At 50.8% G+C, this 15,438-nt stretch overlaps 1 protein-coding gene across 50 annotated transcripts in view; it reads left to right on the top strand.

Moving 5' to 3' along the window:
* CELF1 (CUGBP Elav-like family member 1) overlaps positions 1-11,020 on the top strand; it is a 67,282-nt gene extending 56,262 nt beyond the window's left edge. For 12 of the 50 annotated variants that reach the window (XM_069555656.1, XM_069555640.1, XM_069555650.1 and 9 more), the window contains 6 exons: positions 85-213; positions 590-700; positions 1,391-1,576; positions 4,159-4,302; positions 4,753-4,919; positions 5,008-5,594. In XM_069555656.1, the coding sequence (XP_069411757.1) occupies positions 85-213; positions 590-700; positions 1,391-1,576; positions 4,159-4,302; positions 4,753-4,880 (698 nt within the window). In that variant the 3' untranslated portion in view covers positions 4,881-4,919; positions 5,008-5,594. Of the gene's footprint in view, positions 1-84; positions 214-586; positions 701-1,390; positions 1,577-2,351; positions 3,166-4,158; positions 4,303-4,752; positions 4,920-5,007; positions 5,595-8,135 lie in introns of those variants that run through there. The other 38 variants (XM_069555653.1, XM_069555634.1, XM_069555661.1 and 35 more) reach the window with 5 other exon arrangements.
* Positions 11,021-15,438: the final 4,418 nt, after the last annotated feature.

Here is a 15,438-nt window from a genome sequence, read left to right as displayed (position 1 = left end):
CTTCTGCCAGTCTGCACGGTCATTGCCGGAGTGGATATAGGGCACTCTTAGCTGCTGGCTGATCGCTTGCTTTGGATGTTGCAGGGTTAAATGCAATGCAGTTACAGAACCTGGCTGCACTGGCTGCTGCAGCTAGTGCAGCTCAGAACACACCCAGTGGTACCAGTGCTCTCACCACGTCCAGCAGTCCCCTCAGCGTACTCACCAGTTCAGGTAAGCATGTGATAGCGGCCGGGCGCCCTTGTGGGCCTTGGCAGAATCCCACGTGAGGATTATGTTGTTCTGGAGAATAGTTAACACCCATTTCCAAAGGGGTCAGATCATGAACAGTAAAGTCTCAAATGTCTTCTTCTGAGTTAAGAGAGCTCTCATAGTTTTCAGTTAGTTGTAATCATCGCTTCTGTGTACTGCAGGAGCATGTTGTTTCCAGAATCATTCACTGGGGCGAGCAGAGGGTGGGGGACTTGGTAACCGAAAGCCCCCCTATGAAGAGAATGAAGAGTTGAGTGACACGGCTTGTGTTTTGGCTCCTGTTGACACGGGAAGGCAAGTGTTGGTTTGAGTTTAACTGGTGGGTGTCTGACAGCAGGGTCCTCACCGAGCTCCAGCAGCAGCAGCTCCGTCAACCCCATCGCCTCCCTTGGAGCCCTGCAGACATTAGCTGGAGCAACAGCAGGCCTCAACGTCAGCTCTTTGGCAGGTGAGGGCCAGTCCCTGGAAGTCATCCAGTCACTCTGTGCAGGTAGCACATTTTAAACTACTCTGGTAGGGACACTGAGAGTGAAGGGTGGGGGTGGCCCAGTGGAGTTAGAAATGATCGTGGGGTTTTGAGTCAGGCCTGACCCTGTACCTTAAGACCACCTTTCGAAGGGCATTTTCTCATCTGTGAAGTGGGACTAGAGTTCTCTGAGGATTGTCAGGTAAAACGAGAATCCAGTGCAGTGCTGAGCACATCACCTAGTACAGTGTCTGACCGTGGTACATGCAGTAAACGTTGGCAGCTATCCCGATGATGGGATTCACCCACATCTGTCATACAATGTATGTACTCGTTTTAGGCCCCAGGCCTGGGACTATTTTACCACATTCCATTCTTAGGAGAAAATGGCAGCAAATCCAGAGAAGAAGTGGGGCAGGTCACGAGTCAGTGGTATCACTTCTTGTGCAGGTTGGAGGATGAGCTGCCTCTGGGTGTGGCCGTTTAGAATGTCCCCCTTAGCCATGGGCCCTGGTGACTGTCCTGAAACCTGACCCGTCAGATGGCTGTTCCTTCTCAGGGAGAAGCTAAGGAGGAGATGACAAGGTGTACTTGGGCATTTGTCTTTCGCATCAGTTGAGTCTTTCCGATTTGTCGCTCCTCCTCCCCCACCCCACCCCCACCCCCACCAAGGGATGGCTGCTTTAAATGGTGGCCTGGGCAGCAGTGGCCTTTCCAACGGCACCGGGAGCACCATGGAGGCCCTCACGCAGGCCTACTCGGGGATCCAGCAGTACGCTGCCGCAGCACTCCCCACCCTGTACAACCAGAGCCTGCTGACACAGCAGAGTGTCGGCGCCGCTGGGAGCCAGAAGGAAGGTGAGTGCGGGGGGACTGGAGTCAGGGTGGGGTGGGCACACTCTCTGCACCAGCACTGAAGGGCAGTCAAAGCGCAGGAGAGCTGTTGAGGTGGTGAGGCCAGCACTGCTCTTTGGCATTGTCAGGGGTGGACTGAGAAACTGTGGTCTGCACTGGAATGTGTTCTGGTTGTGGCTCGTCTCAGAACCTCTGTACACCCTCCTCGCGTGGGGCTACAGCTTTCAGGCGAGGAAGCATGCTGGCCTCACTGTGTCTGGTGCCGTCTGGCAGTCTGTTTTTGAGAGGAAGTCTTCTCTGTTAGAAGCCTGCTAGAGGAAGTCTCTCTTAGAAGTCTGCTAGAGGAAGTCTCTCTTAGAAGTCTGCTAGAGGATGCCTTCTGCCTAGGTGTCCCCTTAACCCTGTCATTTGGCGTTTTCCTAACTTTCTCATCTGTGCTTTTCCTTACTGAGGACAAACTGAAGGACGATGAGACAGAGTTACAGCCTGTGGGCTGATGGAGTGGGGAGTAGGTGCTTTGACACAAATGGTATTAAGTTCAGGAGAGGCTTTCTAAGCAGAAAGAGGCCTGAAAGTGGTTTGTGTGAGTAGAAAACCCTGCTGACATCTCTGTGCTCTTATTTGATGGGTTTTCATAGCCAGGAGCTGGCAGGATCTAAGCGTTCATGTAGGAAAAGACAAGCATCCTCTCTTGCCTTAGCCCCAAGGAGCCCCGGTGCAGCACCCCCTCCCTGCTCTAAGCTGGTCATTTACCACCTGCCCTGGGTTGTGTTGACAGGGAGCTCCTGGAACCCTGGAGACAGGCGGTGAGCAGAAGCGTGAGGTGTTCCAGTGGTGCTCTGAAGAATAACACACAGGAAAGCAGAATAGAGTGCCAGAAGGATAGCATTTTCCATAGAGGTTTCTCCAAATGGACGTTTTAAGTGCAGACCTTAGGGAGGGAAGGAGCGAGCCGTGTGTGTATCTTGGGGAAGAAGAGGAATGGGGCAGAGGGGCAGCAGCGCAGAGACCACGAGGCAGCGTGTGCCACAGTATCTGACGACAGCAGGGAGGCCGGGGCGGCTGGAGGCTGGCTGGACTGCCACTGTAATAAAACTCATCTTCAGTGCGTGGTGCGTGTATACAGCAGGCTGTACCCAGCCGTTAGAGAGAATGGAGTAGTGCCATTCGCAGCTACATGGACGGCCCTAGAGAGCATCGTGCCGAGTGAACTAAGGCAGAGAAAGATGAACGTGGTGTCGCTCATGGGGGGAGTCTTTAAAACATGCTGCAGATGAGCTTATTCACAAAGCAGGAGGAGTCACAGATGCCGAAGACAAGCTTGTGCTGACAAGGGGGGAGGGGAAAGGAGGGGCAAGCAGGGAGACTGAGGCTGACGCACACACACCGAGACACGTGAAGCAGACCAGTGCGGACCGCCGTGCAGCACAGGGAACTCTGCTCCGTGCTCTGAGGACCTGTATGGGAAAAGAGCCGCAAAAAGTGGATATACGTGTGTATACGTATAACTGATTTACTTAGCTGCGCAGCAGAAACTAACACCACATTGTAAATCAATTATACTGCAGTAAAAATACTTTTTAAAGCTTTTCTTTCGTTGGGAAGTCCTTGAGTTGAAGAGGAAAACATATTCTGTTTTTGAGCTTTGGTTGCTTATCATATATAGTGAAAGTCACTCAGTCGTGTCCAACTCTTTGCCACCCTGTGGACGATACAGTCCATGGAATTCTCCAGGCCAGAATACTGGAGTGGGTAGTCTTTCCCGTCTCGAGGGCATCTTCCCAATCCAAGGATCAAACCCAGGTCTCCTGCATTGCAGGCAGATTTTTTACCAGGTGAGTCACAAGGGAAGCCCAAGAATACCGGAGTGGGTAGCCTATCCCTTCTCCAGCAGATCTTCCAACCCAGGAATCGAATCAGGGTCTCCTGCATTGCAGGTGGATTCTTCACCAACTGAGCTATCAGGGAAGCCTGATTGTTTATCATAGGCATGTATTTTAAAAATACATGTTTACTGAGGCACAATTTACTTATGGTAAAATTCACCCTTTGGTGAATATAGCTCTGTGAGCTCTGACGAGCACATGTAGTCACGTTCCTGCCACCATAGACGTAGAATATCTCCATGACCCCTAGAAACTCCCTCCTGTCTCTCTGTTGTCAGTCCCTGCCCCACTCTGGCGACTACTGACCTCTTTGCTGGCCCTCTAGTTTCTAGGCACTCTTTTGAAACCCATTTTACTTATAATCTCTTTCTACTGGGTTTTTTTTTTTTTTTTTTTTGCTCCAAATGCAAATCTGCCTGCTACTGTCCCAGCATGCCATCTTCCCACAGGGTCAAATTCTGCCCTCTGTCGGTGAGACAGAGCGTGAGAATGGTGAACAGGGAAGAGGGCAGGAACCTGTTGCAGAGATTGCCCTTCAGCTCCCTGCTTTGTGTTTGGAGAATCATTTTAGTTCTCCAGACACATTTCTGTGTTTTGGGGGATGCTGAGAGTTTTAACACAGGTGGAAATGGGGCTCAGCTGGTGCGGGGGAGAGTGTGCTTGACCCTGATGCCGTTTCAGTCAGTGGGAATCTTGCAGGTCCGGAAGGAGCCAACCTGTTCATCTACCACCTGCCCCAGGAGTTCGGAGACCAGGACCTGCTGCAGATGTTTATGCCCTTCGGAAACGTCGTGTCTGCCAAGGTTTTTATAGACAAGCAGACAAACCTGAGCAAGTGTTTCGGTATGTTGGTGCTGCTTCTGGTGTGGGGAGGGCTGAGTGCCCAGTGAGCGAGAAAGAGAAGGGGCTGCCAGCAGGAAGAGCTGAGTCTGACTCTGTTTAGGCTTAGTTTAGCTTTGCTCTGAGTAGATCACATCACCTCGTTTTGAGCCTCAGTTTAGTTTTCCATTTCTCTAAGTGGGAAAGGTGATTTGTACCCACACTGTCGCTCCAGAGGTAAAAATAATGTATGAAAAATGGCTTGGCCAAAAAATACTTGAGGATACCGTGTAGATGTCAGCTGATACTGTTAGGAACCTGATTTGTTTCATGTGATGTAATTTCAAGAAGTCTTCCTGCTGAGAAGAATTGAGATTTGAGACTCAGCTCATGTAAGGATCCTGCTGCATAAGGAGGACTGAGGCTGTCCTTGCCTCTTCATGCCCCTCACTGGGTTTCTGCTCGGACACACAGGTTTTGTAAGTTACGACAATCCTGTCTCGGCTCAGGCTGCCATCCAGTCCATGAACGGCTTTCAGATCGGCATGAAGCGGCTTAAAGTGCAGCTCAAACGTTCAAAGAACGACAGCAAGCCCTACTGAGCGTGCTCCCCTCTGAGACTGGAGTGAGAGGGTCTTCTGGTAAGTGGGGGAGGAGCACCCTTAATGATTCGAAGCCCTAAGGCTGTGTGTTGACAGCCCTGGACCCTGATCCCTGCCACTCTCGCAGGCACAGCTTGCCCTGAAGACTCAGCTACTGCCTTCTGTGGGAATTTCGCTTCGTACAGAGGACAAGTTTGTGCTTTGGTTTCCAGTGTTTTACTTTGGAGTTTAGGTGCCATATCCTGAGTTTGTTTTTTTTTTTTTTTCCTTTATTTAAAAGTTTGCTGTGTTTGTAACCAGTGTGTGTTGAGAAGGACCAACATCAAACTGCCCTGGGGGAGGAGGGGAAATGGAAAAACATTAAGAAAGAGGATCAGAATTTGCCCCAAACTATCCCAAGAAAGAGGACGAAGTTAGACGAAAGTGGACCCCCAGAATCTTCCTGAGCACGAGAGTGGGTGACGTGAGAGCTGATACCCAGCAGCTTTTGGGGCATAGCAGGTGGGGTTGGCTTTGGAGAAGGAGAGTGACTTGAAACCCGGCAGCCCTGGGAGCTGGAGGCTGAAACTCCTCTGTAACCGCCTTCACTGGAAAGTCTGCATTCTTGCCAGCGATTTTTTAGATTCTCATCTAGGATTTCTGCCCGCTTACCTAAGAAGGGGTAACAAGTCTCTGGAAATAATGCACCTATTAAATTAGCCTAACATGCAAAAAGCAGGGATTTGTCATCCGTTACCCAGCCAGCCATTGGTGTTGGATCAGCCCTTCCTCCCTGGCTGGTGGCTCTTAGGAAGAAGCAGCCAGTCCAAGGGGTCGTGTATAGTTTATTTCAACACCAGACCGCTAGACCACGGCCCACGTCCACCAGGCCCCTTTAAAGAAGGCCTCTCGGGAAGACACTGTCGGGTTTCCTGTTTTGGAATTGACCACAGCAAGGAATGTCACTTCCACCCCCAGCCACAGTTTTCTCGTGAGGGTAGATCCAGGAAGGGCTATGGGATCTGGCAGAAGGGAGCACCTCTCCTGAGCAGAGCGATTAAAAGCTGTCGCTGGGGGAGGAGGAGCCTGCTTCTCAGTGTACCTGAGTCCTCGGGTTCCTTTGAGCCGGTGCTGCATTTCCCGGTGGCCAACACCCAGTTCTTAAAAGGATTAAGCGATCCGCGGTTGCCTCCTTGGTTGAGATGGCCCAGGCGTGGCGTCTGAGTGGAGACAGGCCCCTCTTCTGCCCCTCCAGCCCCGTGCTCTGCTCTTGGTGACAAAGGCGACGGCAGGACGTTTACAGCCTCCGTGTGCGCTCAGTGTTCATTTACCTCAGTAGCACCCTGTTCATTTTCGTCCTCGTGCTTACAGTCAGCTCCCTGCTGCCTCCCGCAGGTCTCACTCCTGCCTGTGACCCACACAGCCTCCGGGCTCAGCCTTTGCTCCAAGAAGCGCTGGTAGTGGGGAGGCCCGGGAAGGACCTGCTGTCGGGAATGTGTCCCTGGGCAGAAGTGGCCCTGTTAGGATATGACCCGCAGCCAAGGCCAGGGACCGTCCCTGGGGTCCTCAGCCTCACAGACGTCAGCCGTGCCCCCTAGCGGCAGAGGCGAGATCACAGGGGTTGCTTTGCTGTCAGTCAGGGGCGGTCTCCTTGCCATTCTGTCCTTGGGCCTCAGGTGAGCGTTGACCGGCTTGCTGTTGTGCGGGTGGTTGGTGGTGGTGGATTATCCCATTGAAGCTGGGACAGCTGTTCCCTTCTCATAGTGATAACTTGGGTCTGTTGTCCTCTAAGAAACATGAAACATACTTCTTAAGCTGAACCACGTAAACTTGAATTCTGCGCACTGGGAGAAATGTGTCCTGTGTTTCAAGGATAAAACTGTTCCAAAGGCTTCCAGGGTCATGATGGGATTTTTTAAATAAATGCAAAAAATAAAAATAAAAAAGAAAAAACAAAAAAAAGAAAAAAATGCTAGGTTGGGGAGGCGCTGTTCTGAATCCCAACCGGCTGGAACCAAGAATGTCGTTTCTATTTTTATAGAAGTTTTATACAGCTCCGGGGTGGAGAATATTTATTACCTAAATTATATCTCTGGAAAAGGCCAGGATTTTATAGAATCCAGAATGTGATTGTTGTACACACAGGGTGCTGTGTATGATTGAAACTACTGACTTTCTGTGGCCGTCTGCAGCCCAGCTAATCTGCCCGAGGGGGAGGCGTTAACGCTGTGAACTGGCGGAGGAGAGAGCTGTGCTCCCCAGGTTGCTGCGGTCTCGCCTTCTGTTCTGTCCTCCTCCTTGGCCCGCGTGGGGTTTTCCAAAGCCCGGAACCCCACTCTGTGCCCACCTTTGTCCCTGTCCCTCCCTCCTCCCCCATTTCACTGTTACTTGCATACCTATTTGTCCTGGGCTCCGGAACCCCTTTGCTATTGGCATGAAAGTTAAAGGTGTAATCCGCCTGCCTCTGATACCAGACCCCGAGGTTTCCTGCCTGCAGTGGGTTCCCTCGGCTGCCCCGGCCCCGCGAATTCCCACAGCAGCGCCGCCCTCGAGCACAGTTCTCTCCCCGGGCCAAAGGTGGAGTTGTGGAGAAGCTGCTCCCCCTACAAGTCTCACGGTGTGAAAAGGGTTCAGCTCGCAGAGGGGAGACTCGCAGTCAAGTCTTAAGCAGTGCTTTTCTGTTGTGGGGGTCTCACTTACATAATTGTTTTCTGCTGTAGCTTTGTTTCTTCCTTGGGTTTCATCATGAAATTGATTTGCCTTGAATGCAGCCAGACACTGTCTCCTGGGTCCCGCAGGAGTGGCCAGGGCCCTCGTGGAAGCTAAGAGCTTGGATTTCTGGCAAGAGGGCCATCCCTATAGGAAGGGGGGGAAATTCTGGCCCTCTCCCCCAAAGAATTCGCACCCCCCACAAGCCAGCAGCTCCAGCTGTCTCCCTGAGTCTCGACCAGGAGTGAGACTCGGGAGGCTGAGGCTCTGCTCCGCCCGAGAGCTGCTTTTCGGATGCGCTTGGGTGCTTCTGGGGAAATCCAAGCCTTAGGTTCCCCGTGTTTCTGGCAGTTGGATGTTTTCTTGGTGTCCTCCATGTCCTTTTTGACTTTCCCGTGTCCATTGTTAGCATGTGCAAGAGTTCCGTCATTGCCCAGCCTCCCCTGCCCGCCTCCTCATTTCAGGGCTGTACACAGTGAGTGTTCCTGTTCTCTCTCTCTTTGTTTGGATGTATTGCTCTGTGTAACTCAGTGGGTCTCCCTCTTTCTGGTTTGTTTTTTTTTCTAGATTCCTGCCGTTTGTTCATCGTTGTGCCTAAAGCATGTCGATGTGGCGTCAAGTACATCGTCCAAATCCCTGTCTCTTCAGCTTCTCTGATGCTTGAACTCTCACCTTTGACCTTGTGTTGACCTTTGATGCTGATGTGTATTTTTATTATGTTTGTTTCTTTCTTTGTTTTTTCTTTTTTCTTTCCTTTTTTTTTTCTTTTGTGCTGCCAAATTGGTTTTGCTAGAACGACTGCTGAAGGGGAAATATTTAAACTTGCATTTGAATATAAAAAAATCTATTTTTCTAGAACTTCATAAGATAACCACTTGATTTTGTGATTCCAATTCTTTGTAATTGTCTTCAGAGCAGCCCTACTAGCACATACCGCGTGGTGTTTGTATTTCTGTGAACACACAGCCAGTCCGCTTCTAGGCTTTGTTTCTCGGTGTGTTTAGTTTTAAAGACAACTTTGGAGTAAACAATGAAATAAAAGATGTCACTAAAACCTTTGAGGCTCCTGAGCACATTTTGCTGATACAGTTTGTAGGGCTTGAGGAGACTGCATGTGTTCCTATTTTTGTTTTTTTTTCTGAGTTCGCAACTGCAGAAAGCCCCTGAACCCTTTTTCCTTTCTGACCACCGGCTGCAGCTGGGCCCAGGCAGCCCCCGCCACCTGTGGCCCTGCCGGGGAGCGCCCCTGTGGGGAGCCTGCGGCCCCCAGCCCCGCCGCGCCCGCCCCACACCTGCTCCTGCCGTCTCCGCAGCAAAATGTGATGCTTCGGGTTTTTTCTGTTTTTGTATTGTTTTTGTGTTTTTGTTTTGGATTTTTCCCTTCCTACTAAGATTGTGCCCAGAAACCCGAGCTCTGCGTGTTTCCTGCTGTTTCTTCACACCTCCGTGTTTATCACCTCCACCTCTCTGTTTTCTATAGTTTGTGCAAAAACTGACCGATTTAAAAGGGTTTCAAAGAAGCTGTTTTAAATTGTTGTGGGGTTGATTTTCCCCGGGTTGTGCTGTTGTGTTCTGAAGCGGCAGCTTCCTCCTCTCTCGCCCTTAGAGCGCGCGCCTGTGCATTTAGACTGTCTCCCCACCAGGCCTGCAGGCCTCGGGGGGCCTCCGGGGCCGGCTGCTCTGCTCAGAGACGGGTGGGAAGGGGGTCCAGAGAGGCACAGGAGCAGAGAGAGCACCCCGGGGCGGCTGTGGGCAGCAGGAGGCTGAGCGCGCTAGGGGCCCCAGGCCTCCCTCGCCCCCGGAGGCGGAGAGTGCCCTGAGCCTCTCAGAGGGGGCCGTGCCTGCACCAGGCGCCAGTGCCCCTGCCAGCGTGCTGTGCAGCCCCCGGCCCCCACCACCCCACTCTGGCTCTTCACTGCAGCTCTGCTCTTGCTTAGCTGTTGGGGTGGGGGTCAGGGCGGTTTTTTTGTGTTTATTTTTTTTTAACTGGGTGAAGAGCCAGATAGCTACTGTCCCCGGGTGCCAGGCAAGCCCCGGCCCTTGGTCCCCTGAGGGGAGCCTGCCCTCCTCTCTTGGGGCACCATCCCGCCTCAGGGTCTGCAGGGACTTGAGTGAGAGTGTGCATGGTAAAGGGTGAGGCCAGGGGAGACGTGAGGTCGCAGGGTGGGTCTGTGGAGGTCAGAGGTTGCAGGGCGGCGTTTGGGATAGCTTCCACCCAGGCCTGAGCGGCTGGTGGGCTGGTGGGTGAGTGAGCGAGCTGGGAAGCAGGGCTGTCCAGGGAGGGGCGGGGAGGGTAGAACGCTGCCCGGGTCCTCCTCGCTGCAGGTGATGAGGAAGGGTCTCGGCAGCGTCTCTGCCCCGGGACCGGGCAGGCAGCCTAGTGTTAGCTCGGGGGCCCCTTACCCAGAGGAGAGGGTGGCCAGGTGGAGGCCCAGTGGATGGTAGGCTGCTTCATTTCTTCAGAGGGGTGAGTGGATGGAAGGAGGCCAGGAACCCCAGCCTGAGCGAGACCGCCGCGCACCCCACAGTCTGACTGCACAGAGCGGCCTCTGTGGGCAGAAGGCGCCGAGGCTCCCCTTCCTGTGTATTCAGAACCCATGTTTGCCAATATATTTTGCTTTCAATTCCAAGAGGAGCTCTGGGAAAACCTGTGGATAAAACCAAATGCCAAATGTTGGACGTTGTTTCCTTTTCCTTTTTCTCTCTCTGATTGTTTTAATTGTTTTGTGGTGGTTTTAATGGATTTGAGACCCTGGAGCGGCAGCTGCCTTTCTGATTTCCAGCTGCTTTTTGTGAATAATTTAAAAAGAAAAAAAAAAAGAAACTTTACATTTTGGAGACAAACCTGTGTGAGTTTTTTATTGGTACAAACGTTGTATTTAACACTAGGGGTTTTGTACAGTTTTTTGCCTTTTCTACTAGAAAACAATGTAAAGTGATTTCACAATGTGAAGAGAAAAAATTGCCACTATGACCAAACGCACAGTCTGTTCTGCAGCAACAACGGGATTCAATCAACTCAAAGTCGTGATTCAGCCGTAGAAATGCTTTTTCTTTACCTTGTTTGAGCTTTTCCTTTCTTTCCTGTTTTGATTTGCAAAAGAAAATGTCTTTTTTGTGTGAACTTGTGTTGTACTATGTAGAAAATTATGGATTTTACTTTAATGGTTTAAAAAAAAAAAAAAAGGCAAGAAGAGCCCCTGTAGCTTTTCTGACCTGATCACAGAGTTTGTGTAGTGGATTAAAAAAGAAAAAAAAAATTGTTACAAGTTTGGAGCAAGGGAGTATGTGTTTAAAAGGAAATCTTCCTTTTTTGTGTGTTTTTCCTTTTGTCCCAATGGGGAACCTAAAATCTGTTTTAATTGCACAGACACACGGACAAAAAGTCATTTTGTATCTGCCAAGTGTGGTACCTTCCTTTGTTTATTTGCTATTAAACTGTTTGAGAAGAACTGCCGTTGTCTTCTTTGTTACTGATTGCTGGGGCAGGGGTGGCCTTTGGGGCAGATTGGCCTTCCTGAGGAAGGGGTGGGCACTCTAGTGTGGTTTCACTTTGATGTGCCTGTTAGTATCCAGTGGGACCACCCCAGACTCCTGAAAGAACAGGATTTCTTTCAGAAAAGTGCCTTCTGTATGGATCCTGCATTCTTCTCAACGGACCCACTAACCAGGAGGCCCTTACACAGCTTTTCGGCAGCCTTCATTTCTATGCTTCTTCCATCGCCAGTAGTGGCCGCCACCCTGCAGGACTGGCCCAGACCTGTGAGTGCAAGTCCCTTCCTTGGCTGCAGAGTTCCTGCCCCCAGGGAGGCAGCCAGCGAGCACCGAGGTGCCGTGTCGGGCCTTCTCGCTCCAGACCAAAGTGCGTGGGCTCCTTTTCCCCTCTTTCTGACCTTAGGACAAGGTCACATTTCTAGGGTTTCTTGGGTTTACCTCTCAGTAATTCTAGATCACTTTCCAAGTGAGGCCCATACCGAGGCTTCCCCTCCTGCCTCTGTGGACTGTGGATGCAGTCAGCCCCTGGGCCGGGAAGCTCGCCCCCTGGCTGAGGCATGAGCTTGTCTTGCCCCTTCCTACCGCGGTCAGCATCACTCCCCTGGGAGGCCCATCCTCGTGAAGCTGGCGCCTGTGCAGGGGCCTGCAAGCAGCTCTGGCCAGTAGGTGTGCCAGGCCTCAGCCTTCTCATCAGGCTGGCTCCGTGTGGGGTGGGTATGGAGTAGCGTTTGCCACAGTGGGTTGTACTGGGTGCTAGTCCACCAAGTGTTTATGCAGTCATTGTCCCAGCTTGTGTTCACTGACCACCGTCCTAATGCTGCGGGGAACACTGGACGCACTAAACGCTCTCGTCTTTATAACCCCTGGGGGGCCTACTGTTCCCATCCCCACTGAGCAGATGAGCAAACTGAGGTTAAAAGAAATTGGGTTGTGGGCCTCTCTGGTGATCCACCGGTTAAGACTCCATGCCTCCACTGCAGGGGGCATGGGGTTGATCCTGCGTGCCACATGGCATGGCCCCCAGGATAAATAAAAATAAGAAAAATACTTAAGAAAAAGAAATTGTATCGGGGTGAGGGGAGCATTAATCTTGCCCTCTGCCAAAAAGATAAGTCAAGTTTATTTACAAACGTCTAGTATGTTGAGTTCAAGAGTTTGATCCTTTTTTCAAAGAGATTGCACCTCTTAAAATGCTCCCCTTCATATCTGTCTCCTGAATTCCCCACCCGGCCCCAGCCGTGCCGCACAGCTTTTGGAGTCTTACTTCCCCAACCAGAAATTGAAGCCCAGGCCCTCAGTGGTGAAAGCACAGAGTCCTAACCGCTGGACCACCGGGAGTTCCCCTCTTGGATTATATTTCAGGTCGTGAGTGTCTTGCTATGAAGGTCAGCAAATCCAGATCCAGGCTACAAAGTTCACAGCTAGTAGCTTCCACTTGTTTTCCCCCGAAAGTGGGGAAATCTTCCCACGGACGCTCTGTCCCAGCGTTGCAGCGCCGGTGGATCTCTGCGAAGGTCTTGGAGCCTGAAGGTGGAAGTGACCGCGGCCACCCAGCAAGACCGCCTTTCCCAACCACCCCATCCCCCTGTGTCCAAAGTACTGCCATACTCCGTTGAGTCTTTTTGTCCTGTGCACATTTTAGAAATAGAACTAGGAACTGAAAAAAAGGAGGCACCGAGTTGCTCTTGGGAAGTGGTGTGCACCGAAGAGTCAAACCAGGTCTGCCTGACTTGCAGGCCCTCATCCTAGAGAAGTAACTCCGTAGAAGCGACTGAGTCTGCTGTGCTTACCTGTGCAGACTCATCACGTGTGATCAGCGTGCTGTCCCCTAGGCTCGAGGGGAGGGACCCTACATCCCTCTGACTCCCTCAGTGGTGCATTTATCTCAGATTTGTCCTCAAAGTGACTCTCAGTCACTTTAAGGGATTCACTCGTAACTCAGTCTCCAAATTGTTGGTCAGCATGCCCCTGCGAGGTGCCACTTCCCTAGAATACTGGGGTGCTTCCTAAACGTCATTCCTGCCACACAGTTCTTTCTTTAGATCAGTTCAGTCACTCAGTCATGTCCGACTCTTTGCGACCCCATCAGCCGCAGCATGCCAGGCCTGCCTGTCCATCACCAACTCCCGGAGTTCACCCAAAACCATGTCCATCGAGTCAGTGATGCCATCCAGCCATCTCATCCTCTGTTGTCCCCTTCTCTTCCTGCCCTCAATCTTTCCCAGCATCAGGGTCTTTTCCAATGAGTCAACTCTTCACATAAGGTGGCCAAAGGATTGGAGTTTCAGCTTCAGCATCAGTCCTTCCAGTAAACACCCAGGACTGATCTCCTTTAGGATGGACTGGTTGGATCTCCTTGCAGTCCAAGGGACTCTGATCTCCTCCATCACCTGTTGCCACTTAAGCTCATCTTTACCTTGTGTTTAATTTTTTTTTTCTTTTTGCATTGTGGTAACAATTTCCTATTCACACCATTTTTAGGTAAACAGTTCAGTGACATTCAGTACATTGACAATGTGGTACTACCATAGCCACTTAATGTTTTAAGTCAGCTTGAAACACACCTTTTGTAACTTCACCTCCTTCGGGCCGTTGGTATTTGTGAAGTCACAAGTTCGATGCCCTAGTTGTATGTTTTAAAATAACACATCAAGGGATTTACCTGGCAGTCCCGTGGTTAAGACTAGGGCGGCACAAGTTCGTTCCCTGGTCAGGGAACTAACACCCCACATGCTGCTCGGCCAAGATAAAAAACACCTGAGGCTACGTGATCATCGGGACACAGAAAACGGCCACACGGCACCTTCTCAAAGGATCTGTGTTTCACACTTTGGGAATTTGGACCAGGGTGAAGAGTCGGGCTTGCCCATGGACTCTGTGGGACCTGTTGCCTCTGAAATTAGAAGGCGCTTGGTTGAACCTGAAGCTGTCTCCCGCCTGACCCGGATGCTCTGTGATTCACAGTAAAGAATGAGGTGGTAGATCTCTTTTGAAGTCCTTGCATTTGGACTCCTGCATTCCTGAAACAGAACTTGACTTAAAAAGTACGACTTGAACATCTTCTAGTTTAACATCATACTTAAAGGCTGTTATTTCTCTTTAAAATTTACCAGAAAGGGATTATGTCAAAGGTATTTTGAACCTCAAAAAATTTTAGGCTGGTGCATCTCTATAATCATATAAACTGTTTATATATATATGTTAAAAAGCTCCCATTCAGTCACCTTTATTTTTTTTTTAAATAGAGTCCTCAGGCATCTAATTTTGCCACACTTCTAGTTCCCAGCTTACTGGCTTTCTCAGTCAGTACACGACCCCCCCTAAATCTCCCAGGAACATCACGTACTATGCTCACCTGAGCATAGCAGTCCCAGATGAAGATGAGCCATCAGGAAGGAAATGAGAACGCAGGTTTGTCCATTCACCTCTGGGAATGTCAGACTAATGTATGATAACATTGCCCTTTCATGAGGGACTGTGACTCGGCTTTCTCTTGGACCTCCTGCATTTTTCAAGCTCTTCCTCAGGAGCCCTTTCCAGCCGCCGCCCCCCCCCCCCCCACCCAATCTGGTGTTCAATTTCTTTTGCATACACTGACTTTCTCTTTACTGGCACAGGCTCCGGCTATAGAAAGGGCTCTTGTTCTTCTAAATCACAGTCAGATCTGGGGATGGGAAAATGAACACATTTCGGCCAGGAAGCCCTCGCCCGATGCTCCAGCCAAGTCAATAGGACCTCAGCCCCACTTCCATCCCCACGCCCCCATGAAGGCTCCCAGGGACCTGAAGCCACCTGTGGTTTTGAGTGTTTTTGAACTGCTCTACTGAGATGTAATTCACACACTGTAGAGTCTGCCCACTAAAGCAGCCAGGTCTGATTTTGAGTATTCTGTACCATCACCATAACCTAATTTTAGAACATTTTCATCACCATAGAAAGAAACGCTGTACTCCTAAGCCATCAGTCACCTTCCACCCCACCCCCACCCCCCATTCCCATTTCCAGCCCCTCAGTCCAGTTCAGTTCTGTTCTGCTCAGTCGCTCAGTCGTGTCTGACTCTTTGCGACCCCATGGACTGCAGCACACCAGGCTTCCTGTCCATCACCAACTCCCAGAGTCCACTCCAACTCATGTCCATTGAGTTGGTGATGCCATCCAACCATCTCATCCTCTGTCATCCCCTTCTCCTCCCGCCTTCAGTCTTTCCCAGCATCCGGCTCTTCTCCAATGAGTTGGTTCTTCTCATCAGGTGGCCAAAGTATTGGGAGTGTGAGCTTCAGCATCAGACCTCCCAATGAATATTCAGAACTGATTTCCTTTTGGATGGACTGGTTGGATCTCCTTCTGGATTTGTCATATAAATGCAGTCCCGCGG

This window comes from Ovis canadensis, chromosome 15 (assembly GCF_042477335.2).
Source record: "Ovis canadensis isolate MfBH-ARS-UI-01 breed Bighorn chromosome 15, ARS-UI_OviCan_v2, whole genome shotgun sequence".
In the NCBI taxonomy this organism is placed as follows: domain Eukaryota; kingdom Metazoa; phylum Chordata; class Mammalia; order Artiodactyla; family Bovidae; genus Ovis; species Ovis canadensis.
Note: the sequence above shows the minus strand (reverse complement) of the source record. Positions and strands in the feature narration are given on the sequence as shown.